General features: G+C 42.9%; 1 protein-coding gene across 1 annotated transcript in view; it reads right to left on the bottom strand.

The window, feature by feature from the left end:
• Window positions 1–19,017, bottom strand: part of CELSR1 (cadherin EGF LAG seven-pass G-type receptor 1) — a 265,989-nt gene that overhangs the window by 46,196 nt on the left and 200,776 nt on the right. Inside the window, exons 9-14 of the mRNA XM_073328377.2 lie at window positions 8,934–9,100; window positions 7,972–8,157; window positions 7,455–7,568; window positions 6,896–7,070; window positions 6,200–6,341; window positions 5,101–5,221 (exon numbers count right to left, since the gene is read on the bottom strand). Coding sequence (XP_073184478.2) covers window positions 5,101–5,221; window positions 6,200–6,341; window positions 6,896–7,070; window positions 7,455–7,568; window positions 7,972–8,157; window positions 8,934–9,100 — 905 coding nt within the window. The remainder of the gene's footprint in view (window positions 1–5,100; window positions 5,222–6,199; window positions 6,342–6,895; window positions 7,071–7,454; window positions 7,569–7,971; window positions 8,158–8,933; window positions 9,101–19,017) is intronic.

Raw genomic sequence — 19,017 nt, 5'->3', positions numbered from 1 at the left:
CACAGAGACCAAAATTAAGGTCCCAGGGAGGAGCAGGGTTTCGTACAAGGGGAAACAAGTTGTGTGTCAGCCCTTAAGGAATCTGGTTGTGATAGAATGAGCAAAAACTGAGAAGCTCCCAATGGGTGACTGGAAGGCTGGGATAGCTGCCAGGTATATTCTGACTGAGCTCACTGACAGACCCTGAGTCTTTAAGTCCAATAGGCAGTCTAGGATCTTGCAGAATGGAATTTCTAATCTTGAGATGAATGAAGAGAACACCTGAAATAGAAATGTTTCCACTTCTGGAGGTAAGTTTTGTGAGTAGTAGGTTTCCTGCTACATAGGCGTACTCACTGGACATTATCTGAACAGGTAAGCTCCATGCTAGAGAACAATCTAGGAGCAATGCCTTCAGATTTGAAGATGAGATGTTGGGATGGTTCATGGTGCCCAACTTCTGTGACAAGAGATCCTGCTGGAGAGGAAGGCAGAGAGGCATTGCCACTGTGTGGTGATGGAGATTCGAGAACTGCACCCATCTTGGCCATGACAGCGCCATGAGGGTAACTCTGGCTTTTTTCCTGACTCCGTTTGAGGATGGTCTTGAGAATTCAAGATAGAGGGGGGAAAGCATATTGCAGGATGCAGGGCCACAGTGTTATCAGAACATCTCCCAATGAATTGTGGCTGCATCCTCCCTTGGTGCAAAAAAGGCAACATGTAGTACTGGTTTGGCGGATGCTATGGAAGACAGAACCATTGAGCTCCCATTCATGGTCCTGATGGAAGTTCTTGCTTAGGGATTCTGAAGTTCTATTCTGGAGACCTGGTAGATAAATCGCCAAGATTTCTATCTGATGTGAAATGTACCAGTTCCTCAGTTTTAGCGATTCTACTCATAAGGACTAGGATCTTGCTCCACCTTGTTGGATTATATAAATACTTTGCTGCCCTGTTATCCAGTGTTATCTTGATGGAGTGACCCTGTATGTTGTGAAGGAAGTGCTGATACATCCAGCGGACTGCTCTCAGTTCTAGAAAGTTGATATGAAGTGTTATCTCTTGCATGGACCACTTGCCCTGAGCTGTGACCCCTTGGAGGTGGGCCCTCCAGCTATCCATCGTGAGGGTTTTTGAGGATGGAGGGTGTGAGAATGGGATTCCCCTGCAGACTTTCAGTGGCTCCTTCTGCCATGGCAGAGAGTCCAGTACTTTCAGAGGTGCTATCAGGTGTTTGGAGAGACTATGCCTGTTTGGGGTGTACACAGTCCAAATCCACGTCTGAAAGCACCTGAGGTATGACAACGTAGGAGTCATGTGGCCCAAGAGTTTTAAGCAGGTCCTTGCAGTTGTTTGTGGGCTGTATTGTATTGTTGCAATTAGGTTGGACATAATCCAGCCTCTCCTTGGACAGGTAGGCTTTGACACTTAGGGAACCCAGAGAGGGTTCAATGAAATCTTTCCTCTGGCCCGGAGTCAGTGTAGACCTCTTCCAATTGATACAGAGACCCAGGAACTGGCATAGGGCTAGTGCCTTCAGGGTTGCTGGCTGAACCTCTAGAGCTGACTGACCCTTGAGGAGCCAATCGTCTACAAATGGGAATACTGCAATGCCCACTGACATAAGGAATCTGCTACTGCTGAGAGGACCTTGGTAAAGACCCTTGGGGCTGTTGAGAATCTGAAGGGGAGAGCTTGGCACTGGCAATTATCTGAGCCTATTATGAAATGTAGGAAACACATTTACCACTAGAGAATTAGGGTCAGGACGGGAGAAGTATTCCATTCTATGGACTGGAATATATTTATTATCTGCCCACCTACACATGAGAGGAAAAGTGGCAGGTGTTTGCCATAAGGAATGTGTAGGCCTCTTCTAGTGGGATCTGGAGGGATTCCACCACACATTTCACTAGACTCTGGAAGGTCGTAAAGTCATCAGCATAAGAAGGTAGTGGTGGCATTACCACTTCATCCAGGGAGGAGGAGGAATTGGCTGATGGGGGTGAGCTTCTCTCAAGCTGTAGTTCTTGCTCTTCTTGTGCCTCTCCCAGTACCTTAGGGGCATACGGGACCAGAAGATGGTCAGTTGGTGCCTGTGAGTGATGCAGTTCTGGTAGATCTTGGGGTTTCTTTCTAACTCGTATCCTGTAAAACTGTTCACCCAAGTGTCTCCAGGGGGTCCAGTAAGGTGACTGAGGAGGAAGGGGATAGAGGAAATGCCCCCAAGGGTATTCATATCCCCGAGGTCCACGGCACCTGGCATGCTCCAGAAGGTCTTTTTAGTGAAGGAACTCAGGGGAATGTGATAGTACCGTACTGAGACAGGGCCTTTTACCAAGATCTCAGAGACTGAAGTCTCCTACCCTCGGCTAAGGAGGGGGGCTCAGGCATTAGTGTCAGTACCCAGGGTTGGAAGTCTGACCAAAATACACTTTGTAGCTGATGGAGCGGTACTGGGAAGGGGGCTATAGTAGAGCTCCTTAATAGGGAAGACTCTGGTTTGTCTGAAACCAGAAGGTTGTCCAGGGAAAAGGATCTGGAAGGTGGTGGAGGGCTGTGATAGCTTATGGTCAGAGTCTGAGTTCGTACTGGAGTCAGGAACATGGGTCGGTGCCCAGGAGGAGATGGTGCATGTGGTACTGGAGAGGACAACGGAGCAGCTTCTCTAACCTTGGAGCTGTAGGAAGATGATGGTACCAGAGTGTGGGGAGAAACCCTGAGTATATCATGTGCCAAGAGGCGTCAGATGGTGCCGAGGGAGGAGCCCTCTGTACATGGAAGACTTCTCCGCACATGACTTCTTACATCAGAGGTGGGCAAACTACAGACCGCTGGCCACATCCAGCCCGCGGGACCGTCCTGCCCAGCCCTTGAGCTCCTGGCTGGGGAGGCTAGCCAGCCCCGGCCCCTCCCCTGCTGTCCCCCTTCCTCCGCAGCCTCAGCTCGCCGTGGCACCAGCACTCTGGGCGGCGGGGTTGTGAGCTCCTGCTGGGCAGTGCGGGCAGCGCGGCTGGCTCCGGACGGGTGGCGCGGCTGCTAGTTCTGCTGCTCTGAGTGGCATGGTAAGGGGGTGGGGAGGTTGAATAAGGGGCAGGGGACCCTGGGGGGACAGTCAGGGGACAGGGAGTGGTTGGATGGGGTGGAGGTTCGGGGGGTGGGGTCAGTGGACGGGAACGGGGGGGGGGGTTTAGATAGGTGTGGGAGTCCCGGGGGGCCTGTCAGGGGCGGAGGTGTGGATTAGGGTTGGGGCAGCCAGGGAGCAGCCTCACTGTCTTCTCTAGACCTGCCTTTAAACCTTGAGCAGACCTTGTAATTTGATGGGATATGGGTGTCTCCAGAAGTGCCCATTACTACAAGGAAAACATCTGTGGCAGGTCTGTCAGGGCTTAAACCCCAGGGTCTTCACCATAACCTGATGTGAAAAAGCATTAAACCAAAAGTCCTGGAGAGGGAGGACCTCCTTTTGAATGCACAACTTTGATTAAATTAAATAAAAATAAGTAAATAACTAAATAAAGTGAGAATGAAAAACTCATAGTGAGAAAAGGTGGGAAGCTGTAGGCACCAAGTGCTCCCTCTTGAGCGACAGGCAGGTGAAAAGGAACCGAATGGTGGTGGGTCTGTCCCTTCCTATATGGCCTTCGTATGGGAGCATAAAGAGGTGCTCTGCACAGGTGCAGGCCCAGAGATGCTGCTTTACAGTCTCTGGTCGAGAATGTACAGGTGCTCACACATCCTGTGGTGGAGCACCCATACCGACATGCACCTGAAGAAGAAGAATTATCCTATGATTATCACTGCTCATAACAAGTATGGGAAATAGTTTCTGTTAACTTTTGTCTCTACTGTAACTGATATAGCTGATGACATTGCTTATCATCATCAGTAGTTCCTTCTAATATCCAGGAGTGCCTTTGCCTTCATTCTATTATACTTTTCTCTTCATTTAAGCCCAATTGAAAAAAATGATATTTGCGATCAACCTCTTAAAGAAGGTACAATTTATACTAACAATTTATAAGGTACAATGAACTGCGTAAATAGTAGGTCACTGCATGGCAAAAAGCCACGGGATCCTGAACATGAAAGCTCTGTGTGGGGAGAGCTCCCAGTGAAGTCAATGGGAGGTCTGCATGCAGAGTACTTGCAGCATCTGACCACGGTTTGCAAAAATGAGTGTAACTTACTTGCCAAAAGATGAGCTTGCTTCATCTTACACAAGTCTGTTAGTTGTTTCTTCAGCTCCACCCTCCTTCTGCCACCCTCCTTCTGCCTTATGGTGTGAAAGTTACTCTTACTCGCATACCCACAGAATATCCAGCTAGCACAGAATATACTGCTTTACTTTTACACCCCCATACTAGTGACCCAAAGCCTGGCCAATTTACACCATTACTGTTAACATTGAATTTTCTATCATGTAATCATGTAGGGCCTGATCCCCAGCTCTGCTTGGTTTACTTTCAGAACTGAGGGGTAGAGTGGAGGGCCACCTTTCTGTCTCCTGATCTTAAGGTCAAACTTTCCTCTTACATATACATGATTTCAGTAAGGCTTTTGACGCAGTGAAATGTGACATTCTCACAAGGAAACTTGGGAAATATGATCTGGATGAAATTACTACAAAGTGGGTGCGTAATTGGTTGAAAAACGAAACAGAAAGTTTCAAGTTTACATAGAGCTCTTCTTCAGGTCTAGACCAGACCAGACCTGAAGAAGAGCACTGTGTAAGCTCGAAAGCTTGTCTCTTTCACCAACACAAGTAGGTCCAATAAAATATATTACCTCATCCAACTTGTCTCTTTGAGAGTGGGGTCATATTCTGATTTTATCAAGACCTTTATAAAACAGAGGATCAGAATTTGGCCCCTTATTCTCTCTCCTTTGCTTGCAATAATATAGTTAGTAATGACAAAAAGGAAAGAAGATCTGCATTATATGGCTAAAATGAAGGACTAATATCAGAAAAAAATATGATTCCCTATGAAAAATAATTATGTTCTATATGATACAAAGCACATTTGTGCAGGAATGTATATTTTACATTGCAGTTATCCAACTAATTATGTTTTAACTTGAAGAATATTTCCACTAAACAGAAATTCTTTTGCTTACCTTACACTGACACTCTCCATTAGTCTTATTACAGTCAGGATCAAATCCTTTACTGATCTCACAATTACATGGACCACAAATGGGATTTCCCCACCAGCCTCTGGGACAAGGCAAGTCAATTCTACAAAATAAAACAAAATAGAAAGGAGGCTCTTTTAAGTTCACTTCTGAGAGGAAAAAAGTCACTGGGCCAAAATTTGCTCATAGTTACATTACTGAGAGTATAATTTACCCCAGTGCTGTTGCCACAATTCAGCACATACAATAAAAATTAGAAACAGCTTTTGTTCTGCAAGATCATTTCTCAAACTGGCATTGAGTCCAGCTCCTCTCTCTTCAGTCTCTGATAGACAACACTCCTGATTCTGTGCATCCCAATAACCTCCTCCCTGCTGCTTATTTATGGCAAGACAGGCTGCTTTCAGTGCATTCAGAGAGCAGGTTGAATTCTGTTATTCCCTGCAACTGCAGGGCTAATATTCTTATGTATTTTTATGAGTAAAATGTAAATGATGAGTGCTAAAGGATTATAACAGGAGTCTTTGTAAGTGATGCCAATTGGACTATCTGCCTTTCTGGTCCAGACAATGTGACTGGTTTTGGAAACAGCGCAACCAATATGTGTAGCTGTACAATGCAACAACAGAGAGGGTCCAGGTTGCCGTTTCCAAGAGGACTGATACGGCAGATGAAAACACACAAGCGACACACAAAAGGGGATAAACACAGTACATTACATGAGACTTTCCATTTCCCTTGGACTTCATGAATTACCCATATTGCACTCAAATGGGACAATAGATGAGAAAGTGTTTGCCTCTCCATGGCCAGCTGGCTCCTTATGAGAGGGAAGGGGTAGGATACCAAGGAACTCCTGTTCTGTAGAACTCCTAAGTTCTACAGGAACAGAGCTGAACTCTTGCTGTGCTTAGGAGCTCTGCAGGACAAGGGATCTGCCAACTTCTATTGTTATCAGCTCTCAAATGACAAGGGGAATTTTTGTTGAAACAAAAAAGGGGGGCCACTGCCTTATGCTCACGGAAGGAATAGGGGAACTGGGAAAGATCAAGACATTGAACAGTAAAAATAATCCTCTTACTTGCTCTCACAGTATTGCCCATAATAGCTTTGTCCACATTCACAGGTGTACCCATGGGATGAGCTAGGTTTACGGACACAGGTGGAGATATGCTCACATGGGTTCAGGTTACACACATCAACACAGTCTCTCCCAAAGTACCCTGGGGAGACAAGGTTATAAGATTACAGCACCCAATGTAATTTACGATTTGCATGTCTCGGAAAGACCATCTATTTTAAGCTTTTACACTAATAACACATCATGGATAATCAGTAGATTTCCCCAGAGATACTGTCAAAAAAGATCGCTTTTTACTGCGAGGGGAAAAAAAGGTAACAGGCTATACTTTACAACAGTTGGCAAAAACACTTTGGGTGCCCTTGGATCAATAGCTTCTGATTGCTTGCTCAGGTCATGTGTTACAAATAGCTCTATATTCTCTTTCTGCAAGTTCAGGAGGTGACTGAACTTAGGCAGGCACACACCTCAAAATGAAGACTGACAAGAGAAAAGTTTCAAAATGTCCCTTTGGGGCCTTGGGGTGTAAAACATAAATCTAACACTCGAAAAGTTTGTGTGAGAAATACGAGAACACAGAGAAGATGAACTTAAAAAAATTGCAAATAATATCAAAGCCCTTTGCAATATAACTAAAACCAGATACAATTCCAACGTTCTAACTGTTATGCCCAATTTTCATGCAGACTCCTTTACCTGGGTCACAGACACAGGAGTAGCTGTCCCAGTCATCAATGCAGTAGCTGTGCTGGGGACATGGACTGGAATCACACGGGTTGTCTACTTCGCAGCCTTCCTTTATATTGATCTTGATTGCCTGTTTCATGTTCAACGTAGCTACATTCGTAGAAGTCTCCCCCATTCTTACTCCCTGAGCACAGAAAAACAGTAACTTCAACTAAGAGATTCTTCCTTTAGGATATAGTGGTACATATACCGAACAATGCATCTCACTAACTTCTTTAATCTTCCAGTTTTCTATATACATGTGATCTGCTTAGTCAGGTGCCAGATTTTTTTTTTAAAAGTGTTGGACTTTGATTTAAACCAAGAAGGGAAAGAAGAAATTTCTTGAGGTCAAAAGAGACTGGATTCCTACATGAAGAAAAGGGCAATGTTTAATATTTTGGTGCTTGCATATGTTATAAGGATTTAAAAGTTATCCAGAAAACAAAACTCAGGAGGAAAAGGATAATAAATTATTTCTTTCAGGTATCTTCTCATAAATGCAAGCTACGACATATTTTATTCTTACCTGCATACAGCCATAAAAACCCTGCTGCACTGAGACTTGATCTCCAGAGATACCTCCCACAATGATGCTTTTCATTTTGAGTCCAGGGAGCTGATTTCCAATCTGCACAGTGCTCTGTTAAAGAAACAAAAGGACAGTGGATAAGGGGGTCACTGCACTATTATCCTTTCCAAGACAGAGAATGGCTTTCCTTATAGATGCACTAATCTGATAGCAATTGAAAGTAGGCTAAAATAGAAAAATTCATAATGAAATGAAGAGCTATTTATCTGATCTTAATTTCACAGGCAAAAGATAAAACTTTGGTTTTAAAAGATAAACTTATCTTTGGTCAAAAGATAAAACTCCACTTATTTCAAAGGGTTTACACTAAGTGTAAGTCACTGAAGAATCTGGACCATACACTGCTTGCAGTAGGAGCAGTATGTGGTATTTGTTTACCATCCCTTCCCCATTCCCTTCTTTTTAAAGGCCCTCTGGATGATGAAAGAAAGGCCAAGTTATGATGCTATCTCACCTGATACATCCCATAGTCCAAGGACATAACAGCCAGGTACTTGATGTCTTTGCCATCTTTAGCACTCTTTAACTCTATTAACAAATGATGCCATTCACCATCACTGACTCGTGACTGGGTCATCTTCAAACTAGCAACCTGGTTCAGGCCATTGTAAACTTCAAATTGCACATAGTTGTTCAAGATCTGCAGGAAACAAATATCATCTCTATTTATTGCTGCAATACTGACTTATTCTCAGATGAAGCTCACAGTGGACCACCAGTATGAGTGCAGGCAAACAATACTTCTTACAGGAACGAGCTGTAACCTGGGAAAAACTTGTAAGTGGTAACATCTCCCAACACAATTTAGGGAATTCTGCTTCTAACCCACAAAGAAAGAGAAGGAGAAGAAGAAGAAGAAGAAGAAAATGACAAAGACAAAAATGAAGAAGAAGAAAAAAAAATGACATGGAGTCTGAATTAGAAACACAAGTCAAATCTTTGTGTTAGGACAGAATTCAGCACATCTTGGATAGTGAGGGTAAGCCACCTTTCTCAATAACTGAATTTAGCACTAGAAGTGCTTATATTCAATTTCAATCTATACTTCTGGTTTCTGCCTTATTCAGGGAAAGAGTAAATACAATGGGGCAGGTGAACACAGCGGACATCATTGGTTGACTACTACCTCTGTCTACATGTATTTCATGATAGGTAGAACAGAGTTCTTCCATTTTATGTTAACGTATACTTATACTTCCCAAGCTTTTGCATTTTATAGAAATGCATCTTGTTACACAAAGCTTTTGAACTGTAAAGTGAACAAGGGGAACAAGGTGATGACATCTACAGTATTTGATTTTACATATGTTACTTTTAGCTACATGCATGAAGATACATATTTAGTTTAGCCCTGTCAGTTGATATTTGGGGAAATTTTCTGAATTCTGTTCCAGATTAAGAATGCCACACACTTACCTGAATGTTGATCTTGGATGAAGTTCCTGCATTAGCTTGCATTAACATGCCATTAACTTTCCGGGTCCTGAACATGAGTCCAATGTACCATGGTACAGAGATAGTAATATCAAGGTCACTCCAGACAATAATGCTCTCACCACTGAAACGCTGGGGAGAAGGCATTACTGTAAATCAAGAGACAAGAGATAAAAAAAAAAATTCAATCTTTTAACACAAGGACTTAGAGCAAAAACAATACAATTTGCCATGGGTTTTTCATCTGCAATTTTTTTTCATAAATGGTCCCTATTCACTACTTATGTAAGAAGGAAATATAAAACACTGAAGCCAACGGGGGTTGCTCCTGCTTATGTCAGGGCTAAATTTGGCCACACTTCTATATAGCGAGCAACCGATCAATTACCATAGATACTACAATTATCCTGATAATAATTATATCATTTGCCAACAGTTACCACATATCATGGCTATTACACTTATTTCCTGTTTTAAATCCAGAAAAGAGACTGTAGTATCTCAGAAAACATTATCTGGTAATTGTTGTCTTCATAATGGTGACCACCTGATTTTGCCTACAATAAAAAATGAAGTCCTAAAATCATAATACAAATAGGTTTGGGCTATTCTTGCATAATGATTTCTCTATATCTGATGAAAATTAAGTTCTATTGTTTGTTTTATTTTAGTCTAATGTGTTACTGTGTTTATGTATACCATTGCTAATGATATGGAATCCAAAACCAAATTACAATACTGTAAGTGTGTTTTGTCCCATAGTCAAGAGTCGAGAACTGCTAAAAATGTGTTGCTGTTTTGAACAGGGGCCATAAAAATTAGAGAAAGTGACGGAGATAGAGAATCATGCTGTCTGTTAAATAACCTTTTTTTTTGTCTCAATTGAAGGGCTCAGCTCAAGATTGAAAGCAGATCTTCATTAACATCTTATACTAAACAGGGTCTTTTCTTCTTTTCTATGATGTGTTAACAAACTCCTTTTATAAAAGAAGTGTGTTATAAAACCATAAAAATATTGTCATAATATCTGCACGAGATTTCATTAGTATAAATACCTTACTAACATGAAAAGTACCTCAGGTAAATTTTGTAGGATACCACAATGGCAAGAAACAACATAGTATTATGGACTTTATTAGCAGTTCATGCCTCATTTTATTGTTATTAAGTCAGTACATTTTCTTATGAAATCACCAGTAGCTCCATATTTTTGCCAGTTGCCTCAGGTATATAGAAAATAACTGAAGACATCTCTACTAAAGCTAAATAAAAACCTCTGGGTGCTACTATGTTACAGAGAGAGATGTTTCAGGAGAGAGAAATTAAATAAAAAACAGTTATTTATTTGTACTGTAACTGTTGTTGTTGGAGGTGTGATGCAGGTGTGTATTCCACATAGGTGTGCGCACGCCCAGTGCACTGGAGCTAGAGAATGTTGCTTAGCAGTACCTGTAGCAGCGGCACTCGTACCCCATGGCCATATACCCTACCCTGGCTATATGGGGTGGCACTGCCCATCTCCTACGTTCCTTCGCACCAAACCTCAAGAACATAGACTCCAGTGTAGAGGGGATGGATGGTAGCTTGTGGAATGCATTTCTGCATCACATCTCAAAGAACAATCGTTACCATACAGGTAAGTAACTATTTTTTTCTTCTTTGAGTAGATGCAGCTGTGTATTCCATGTAGGTGACTCACAAGCAGTACTTGCAGGTGGGGCTCAAAGTCTATTTAAACAAGGATTGCAGGACTGCCTTCCCACAGTTTGCATCTGCTCTGGATGCAGAGGTAATGGCATAATGGTTTGTAAACGTACGTACAGATGACCAAGTGGCAGCCCTGAAAATGTTCAATACTGGAATGCCACTTAAAAACACCATCAAAGTAGCTCGCACTCTCGTAGAATGAGCTCACACCCTTTGAGGGGGCATGGTCAGACTACTTTGTATGCTATCTTGATACAGGAAGTTATCCACCTAGAGATCATTTGCTAAAAGAGACTGTCAGTCCCTTCATTTGGTCTGCATATGACACAAACAGATGAGGCGAAGTGGGAAAAGGTTAAGTCCTGTCCAGGTAAAAGGCTAGACATTGCCTGACAGCCAACGTTTGGAGATGTCCCACAGTATTCTTGTCAGCAAGTTAAGGAAGTATGGGCTGGATGAATGCACTATAAGGTGGGTAGAAAGCTGGCTAGATTGTCGGGCTCAACGGGTAGTGATCAATGGCTCCATGTCTAGTTGGCAGCCGGTGTCAAGTGGAGTGCCCCAAGGGTCGGTCCTGGGGCCGGTTTTATTCAATATCTTCATAAATGATCTGGAGGATGGTGTAGATTGCACTCTCAGCAAATTTGCGGATGATACTAAACTGGGAGGAGTGGTAGATACGCTGGAGGGGAGGGATAGGATACAGAAGGACCTAGACAAATTGGAGGATTGGGCCAAAAGAAATCTGATGAGGTTCAATAAGGATACATGCAGGGTCCTGCACTTAGGATGGAAGAATCCAATGCACTGCTACAGACTAGGGTCCGAATGGCTAGGCAGCAGTTCTGTGGAAAAGGACCTACGGGTGACAGTGGATGAGAAGCTGGATATGAGTCAGCAGTGTGCCCTTGTTGCCAAGAAGGCCAATGGCATTTTGGGATGTATAAGTAGGGGCATAGCGAGCAGATCGAGGGACGTGATCGTTCCCCTCTATTCGACATTGGTGAGGCCTCATCTGGAATACTGTGTCCAGTTTTGGGCCCCACACTACAAGAAGGATGTGGATAAATTGGAGAGAGTCCAGCGAAGGGCAACAAAAATGATTAGGGGTCTAGAACACATGAGTTATGAGGAGAGGCTGAGGGAGCTGGGATTGTTTAGTCTGCAGAAGAGAAGAATGAGGGGGGATTTGATAGCTGCTTTCAACTACCTGAAAGGGGGTTCCAAAGAGGATGGCTCTAGACTGTTCTCAATGGTAGCAGATGACAGAATGAGGAGTAATGGTCTCAAGTTGCAGTGGGGGAGGTTTAGATTGGATATTAGGAAAAACTTTTTCACTAAGAGGGTGGTGAAACACTGGAATGCGTTACCTAGGGAAGTGGTAGAATCTCCTTCCTTAGAGGTTTTTAAGGTCAGGCTTGACAAAGCCCTGGCTGGGATGATTTAACTGGGAATTGGTCCTGCTTCGAGCAGGGGGTTGGACTAGATGACCTTCTGGGGTCCCTTCCAACCCTGATATTCTATGATTCTATGATTCTATGTTGCTCTTCGGGGGTTGAATGCGGCTTAGGAAAGAACACAGGTAAATACATCACCTGATTCAAATGAAACTAGGAGGCCACTTTAGATAAAAACTTAGGGTGTGGCCACAAGGTCACTTTGTCTTTGGAGACCTATGTGTAAGGAGCGTCTGCAATCAAAGCCTGCAGCTCATACACTCTCTCTGCCGATGTTATTGCCACTATGAATGCAGTTTTTTGACACAAAAGAGAAAAAGAAGAAAATGCCTAAAGCTCAAACGGAGACCCTATCAGAGTCGCTAGGATCGTATTAAGGTCCCACAAAAGAACTGGTTCTCTCACCGGCAGGTGGAGACGAAGGTCTCCTTTCAAGAACCTTGCTACCATGGTATTCAAAAATACTGACCTCCCATGGATGGGTGGGTGAAATGCTGAAGTCACCACCAGGTGCACCCTCAGTGAGCTACGTGCAAGACGATTACTGACAATGTAACAAATGTAAAAGTATAATTAGGCAGACCAAAAAAGCATTTGAAGATTAACTAGTGAAAGACACAAAAACTAACAGCAATTTTTTTTAAGTACATCAGAAACAGGAAACCTGCCAATCAGTGAGGCCACTGGACAATCGACGTGCTAATGGAGCACTCAAGGAAGACAAGGCTGTTGCGGAGAAGTTAAATGAATTCTTTGCATCAGTCTACACTGCAGAGGATGTGAGGGAGAGTCCCAAACTGGAGCTATTCTTTTTGGGTGACAAATCTGAGTAACTGCCCCAGATTGAGGTGGTTCTGAAACCAACTGATACATTAAACAGTAATAAGTCACCAGGACCAGATAGTATTCACCTGAATTCTGAAGGAATTCAAATATGAAATTTCAGAACTACTAACTGTGGTACATAATCCATTGCTTAAATCAACCTCTGTACAAGATGAATTGTGGACAGCTAATGTGACGCCGATATTTTTAAAAGACTCCAGAGGCAATCGTGGCAATTACAGGCTGGTAAGCCTAACTTCAGTATCGGGCAAACTGGTTGAAACTGTAGCCAAGAACAGAATGATCTGACAGATAGTTGAACCTGATATGGTGGGGAAGAGTTAACATGGCTTTTCTAAGGGAAATCATGCCTGACCAATCTATTAGAATTTTGTGAGGGTGTCAACAAACATGTGGACAAGGGTGATTCAGCGGATATCGTGTACTTGGACTTTCAGAAAGCCTTTGACAAGCCCTGGGATAATTCTGGTCAGTTTTATGGGACTTCCTCCTCAGCATCCCTGAAGCGAGTGAATGGTTCTTCCATCTCTTGGGGAAGATGGCAGCACTGGAATGCGGAGTGGCCTCATTCACCAAGTCCAAAGGTGACTGCTGACCAGATGTGAGCGTTGGTGCCAAAAAAGCCCTTATGGCCTGCTTGGGGGTGCGGCTTCAAGTGCAAGTCTCTGGCCATCTGGTTGCTTTTGGTGAACAACTTACAGATAGAATACGGCTCCCTTGTGTGCCCTCGCCTAAACACAGCAAGCACCTGCTGTGTGGGGGGTCACTATTAGGAATCGATGCTCTCCCCGCCCCATGACGGGCAGTGCTTGAACCTTGGAGCGGGTGTCACACAGGAAGTCCTAACTAAATCTAACTTAACCTTTACTAACACTATCCACGGTACAGTAGAACCTCAGAGTTACGAACACCAGAGTTATGAACTGAACGGTCAACCACACACCTCATTCGGAACCGGAAGTACACAATCAGGCAGCAGCAGAGACCAAAAGGAAAACAGAAGGCAAGTACAGTACAGTATTGTGTTAAACGTAAACTACTTTAAAAAAGGGGAAAGCAACAGTTTTCTTCTGCACAGTAAAGTTTCAAAGCTGTGTTAAGTCAATATTCAGTTATAAACCTTTGAAAGAACATAACATTTTGTTCAGGGTTATGAACATTGCAGAGTTACGAACAACCTCCATTCCCGAGAGGTTCATAATTCTGATGTTCTACTGTACTACTAACTATATAAAAACTACATACATGAAGGGAAATTCTCAGAAAAACTGAGATAGAGAACGTGAGGTGATAACCACACACAGCTCTGACTCCAGTCAGAGGCAGTGAGAAGGAACTGAGGGGAGGGTTGGGGCAGTGCTGCCTCATATAGCAAAGGGAGGGGCTACAGCCCTAAGGCGCAAGGGCCACCCTTTCGGGTCCGGCTAGGCAAATTTCTCCAGCTCCAGTGAGCTGCGCTCGCACAGTACACGGCTGCATCTACTTGAAGAACTATATACGTATCTCTTTTGGTGTTGAAGTGGTAAACAAAGCAGGCAGTACAAGGGTGGTAATTTGCCCCAGTGTATCTCGGATTACCTGATTCTAATTAACAGATTAAGCGCAAAGGAAATGGCTCTGAGGCAACAGGAAACCTTTAACGAATTTCAAATCTTCCAGAGCCAGGTTGGCGAGTTGTCTGAATTACCCAGCCTTTAGGCAGCGAGTATGCTCTTGTGCAACTAATAAAATATCTGCCATAGCAGCACAGAAGTGAATGCTCCAGTGTTAGGAAGAAGCCCCTAGCATTGCCCCAGTCTCTAATCTTGAGCAAATATTCTTACGCAGTGAACCACTGGGCACAGCCTTCAGTGAAAAGCACCTCATTGTCAGAGTTATGTCCTGCAGTTAGGTCCCCATCCTGCAACACTCATGTACATGTAACTCCCACTGAAGTAGATGGGAATTTTGTGTGTGCAGAGATTGCAAGATCAGGCCCTTAAAACAGCTGCTCTACAGTACATACCGGTAGATGACAGAGGTACACGTTCACCTCAAGGGATATTAGAACCCGTAAGGCTTAAGCTGCTGCTTGCAATTTGAAACACAGCCCTCTAATTAGTCATGCCTCTTTTCTAACTCCTAAGTTTTCCCATGCTCTACAGCAAGATGTTGTTGCCAGCTCACCACAAGCAGACAGGGAAGGAAATGGACAACAGTATTCATCCGATGAAGTGAGCTGTAGCTCACGAAAGCTTATGCTCAAATAAATTTGTAAGTCTCTAAGGTGCCACAAGTACTCCTTTTATTTTTGCGGATACAGATTAACACGGTTGCTACTCTGAAAAGAATTCATAGTGTAACATCCCCATTTTGAATTCTCCTCTCTAAATAATCAGTACTCCACAGTTCAATACTGTTGTATACATTTGACTTGATTCACTCTTGACATATAGTTTCACCCCCTCAGAGCTCCTCTCCCCTAAAGGTCTCATCAATGGAGAGCAGCTTTAAAGTGCAGTCAGAACTCCACAGGAGCCCAGCCAGTGGAGGGAAAAATTGAACTCTGAGAAACACAGGTCTGCAATCAGAACCTCATGTATTCCACAGCTGTGGCATTTGCCACAGAATCCACTCTTTGCCTATCCTTTGCTGCAGAACTGTGCTCCAAAATCTAAACTTTCATTTTTAAAATAAATTTTATGTTTCTAGCTCTCGTTTGCAAGATAACCTTGGCAATATGAACTGAGTGTAAATGATGCAGCGATGTCTACCTGATCCTGCAGACAGCCTGAAACAATAGTTCTGAGGGCTCATCCATTCATCTGATGGAGGAGCGAATACTGTACCCTAAACATGATTATTTAAATGCCAACATTGCTTACATTTTCACTGCTCATCATTTTTGCAGAAACATCCAGAAACATTGTTTTCTCAACCTCAAACTGCTTCCCACACCACCCTGTGTTCCAAAAGCTCCGATGTCCCCTATCCAGCATCCCCCTGACTTCTGTAACACAGCTGTGTGTGGTCAATATTATAATCTCTGGCAATCTGAAAATGTGGGGAATGTAAACAACATTTGGGCTACTTTTATGCTTCCTTTATTCTTTTTCATAATTAACTTGTTAAAATATCTCCGTTTTTTAATTTAAATGAAGCTATCACCAAATGTCCTGTCTGCCTCACCAGAGGGCCACAGGATCAAGGGACCCTGCTACAGAACTTAATTCCAGCTTGCTGTGGAGGACATGGGGCCTTGTCTACAGATGACAAATGTAAACATACTGGTTTGTTGTTGGGTTTGCTAATGCTCCATTTAGATTTCCACACACCCAAGCTGCTAGATGAAGGTTTCTTCTTCCATTTATGCTTTGTCTTCCTCTAACCCCAAGGGGACTCCTAGCTATTGGTCTAATGAATTATTACTTGTGTTATGGTAGTGTCCAATTGTGCTAGACACTGGATAAACACACAGGATGACATTGTAAGGATAAGGCCTTTTCCTGTAGCCATATGGTAAGGTCTGAGGCCTTTGTCTGCAGCCATATTAGGAGAACAGCAGCCATGAGCTAAGAAGCAGGAAGTCACATCCTCACATTCCATCTAAATTACATTTTGTAAAGCCATGTTGTATTTTGTCCCAATTACCATTGACCTCAATGTCCTTAACTACTTTCTCCTTCAAAATTTTTTTTAAGACCTTGCATACTACAGATGTCAAACTAACAGGCCTGTAGTTACCCGGATCGCCCTTTTTTTACCTTCCTTAAAAATAGGAACTATGTTAGCAATTCTCCAGTCATATGGTACAACCCCTAACTTTACAGTTTAATTAAAAATTCTTGCTAATGGGCTTGCAATTTCATGTGCCAGTTCCTTTAATATTCTTGGATGAAGATTATCCGGGCCCCCCGATTTAGTCCCATTAAGATGTTTGAGTTTGGCTTCTACCTCGGATGTGGTAATATCTACCTCCATATATCCTCATTCCCATTTGTCGTCCTACCATTAACCCTAAGCTCCTCATTAGCCTTATTAAAGACTAATTTCCTTAATTTTTTAAAGTTAGCCTTTTTGAAATCAAAAACCCTAGTCACAGATCTGTTTTTGTTTATCCTTCCATTTAGTTTGAACTGAATTAGCTCATAATCGCTCGAACCAAGATTGTCCCCTACAACCATTTCTTCTATGAGGTCTTCACTGCTCACCAAAACCAAATCTAAAATGGCATCCCCTCTTGTTGGTTCAGCAACTACTTGGTGAAGGAATCCATCAGCTATCGTATCCAGGAAAATCTGAGCCCTATTATTATTACTAGCACTTGTTCTCCAGTCTATATCTGGGAAGTTAAAGTCTCCCATGATCACAAAATTCCCATTAGTATTTACTTCTTTAAAAACATTAAAGAGGTCTCTATCCATATCCAAATCGGATCCCGGCGGTCTATAGCACACCCCAAGCAATATCCCAGGGGAGGCTCTAGTAACTTTCTTCCCCAATGTGATTTTTGTCCAGACAGACTCCGTCTTATCCATTCCATCACTTACTTCTTTACAGTCTACCTCATCATTGATATACAATGCTACTCCACCACCTTTGCCTTTATTTCTGTCTTTCCTAAACAGCACATACCCTTCAATACCATATTCCAGTCATGACGACTATTCCACCATGTTTCTGTTACCCCTAGAATATCTGGTTTCACTTCCGGCACTAGTAGCTCTAGTTCCTCCATTTTGTTACCTAGGCTCCTCGCATTAGTGTACAAACATCTTAATTTTTGCTGTTTCGCTTTGCTTACATTCTTTACCCGATTGGGCACAGACATTCTACTGCCAATATTACCTATTAGATTGGTATGTACACTGCCCTTCCGCCTTATGTCCATTCTCCTATCCACGGCTGTATCCTTTCTTACTTCATTTTCTTTCCTCTCAAAGAGAAAATCTGGCGTGGAGATTACTTGTACATCTCCCAACCATCTCCCCTGAATTCCTAGTTTAAAGCTCTCTGATGATCTGATACTTTTTTTCTTGGTATAATAGGTCAAGGAAATATGAATTTGATACAACTCTTGATCTTTCTACCCAAAACCAGGAGAAAGAGAGAAGAGAATCAGGCCCCTTGACTTCAATGGAATTATTCCACCTTTACACCAGTATGAATGATATCAGAATTAGGCCCTGCCATTTTAGCCAATCATCCAACCCTGCAGTTTCAGCACAATTAATCTCACTGGAGAGATTAACCAGTCAGGTGCTATATAACACATGATGGAAACCAGCAAATGGTTGACAAAGCTACCTGTCATCAGGCAACATCACAAATGAGGTCTTTCTTTTTGAGGAACCATCATCCAATAATCACTCTAGCATCTATTTCCTGCTAGCGGAAAGGAAGAGTGTGCCTAATTTTCTTTGGCAACACCAGAATAAGGAAACCGCCTGCTCAAACTGCAAAGAAGTATGAGTCAGATTACACCAGTGTACATCTGGAATAATTCCATTCACTTCAATGGAGTCACTCCAGATTTACACTAGAGCAGGTGAGGCTAGAATCTGAACTTTTATTTCTTAAAAAGCAACCTAAATCTAGGGGATTTTCCCCTTAGAATGGGAGCATCACTACAAATTAGCAACCTGTACTAACCCAGGCTAGCTGCTATTCCCATTTAGACTGTGGGTCTGGGGCTGTAATGCCAATGCTGCTGTGCCTGAACCTCAGCCTCCAGCTATGGTTTTCCTAATGAGGAACCTCCCTTACTTCCCCAGGAAAGGAACTGGGTCCAAATTTTTCACTCCCTTATAAAGCACACCTGTTGCTCCTTTCCTATATTTTATTAACAAGTTTTACATATCTATACACAGTGTTTTCAGTCATAAGTATAGCCCAATAAAATATAAAGTGTTCTTATTAAGGAGGTTTCAGAGTAGCAGGCATGTTAGTCTGTATCCATAAAAAGAAAAGGAATAAATTTGTTAGTCTCTAAGGTGCCACAAGTACTCCTTTTCTTATTAAGGAGGGATTGCCTTCCGCTGAAGGAAGTAATAATTAAGTCCATGTTCATTTTGGGC

This window comes from Lepidochelys kempii, chromosome 1 (assembly GCF_965140285.1).
Source record: "Lepidochelys kempii isolate rLepKem1 chromosome 1, rLepKem1.hap1, whole genome shotgun sequence".
Classification (NCBI taxonomy): Eukaryota; Metazoa; Chordata; order Testudines; family Cheloniidae; genus Lepidochelys; species Lepidochelys kempii.
The sequence above is the reverse complement of the archived record's forward strand: the minus strand, read 5'-3'. Positions and strand labels throughout refer to the sequence as shown.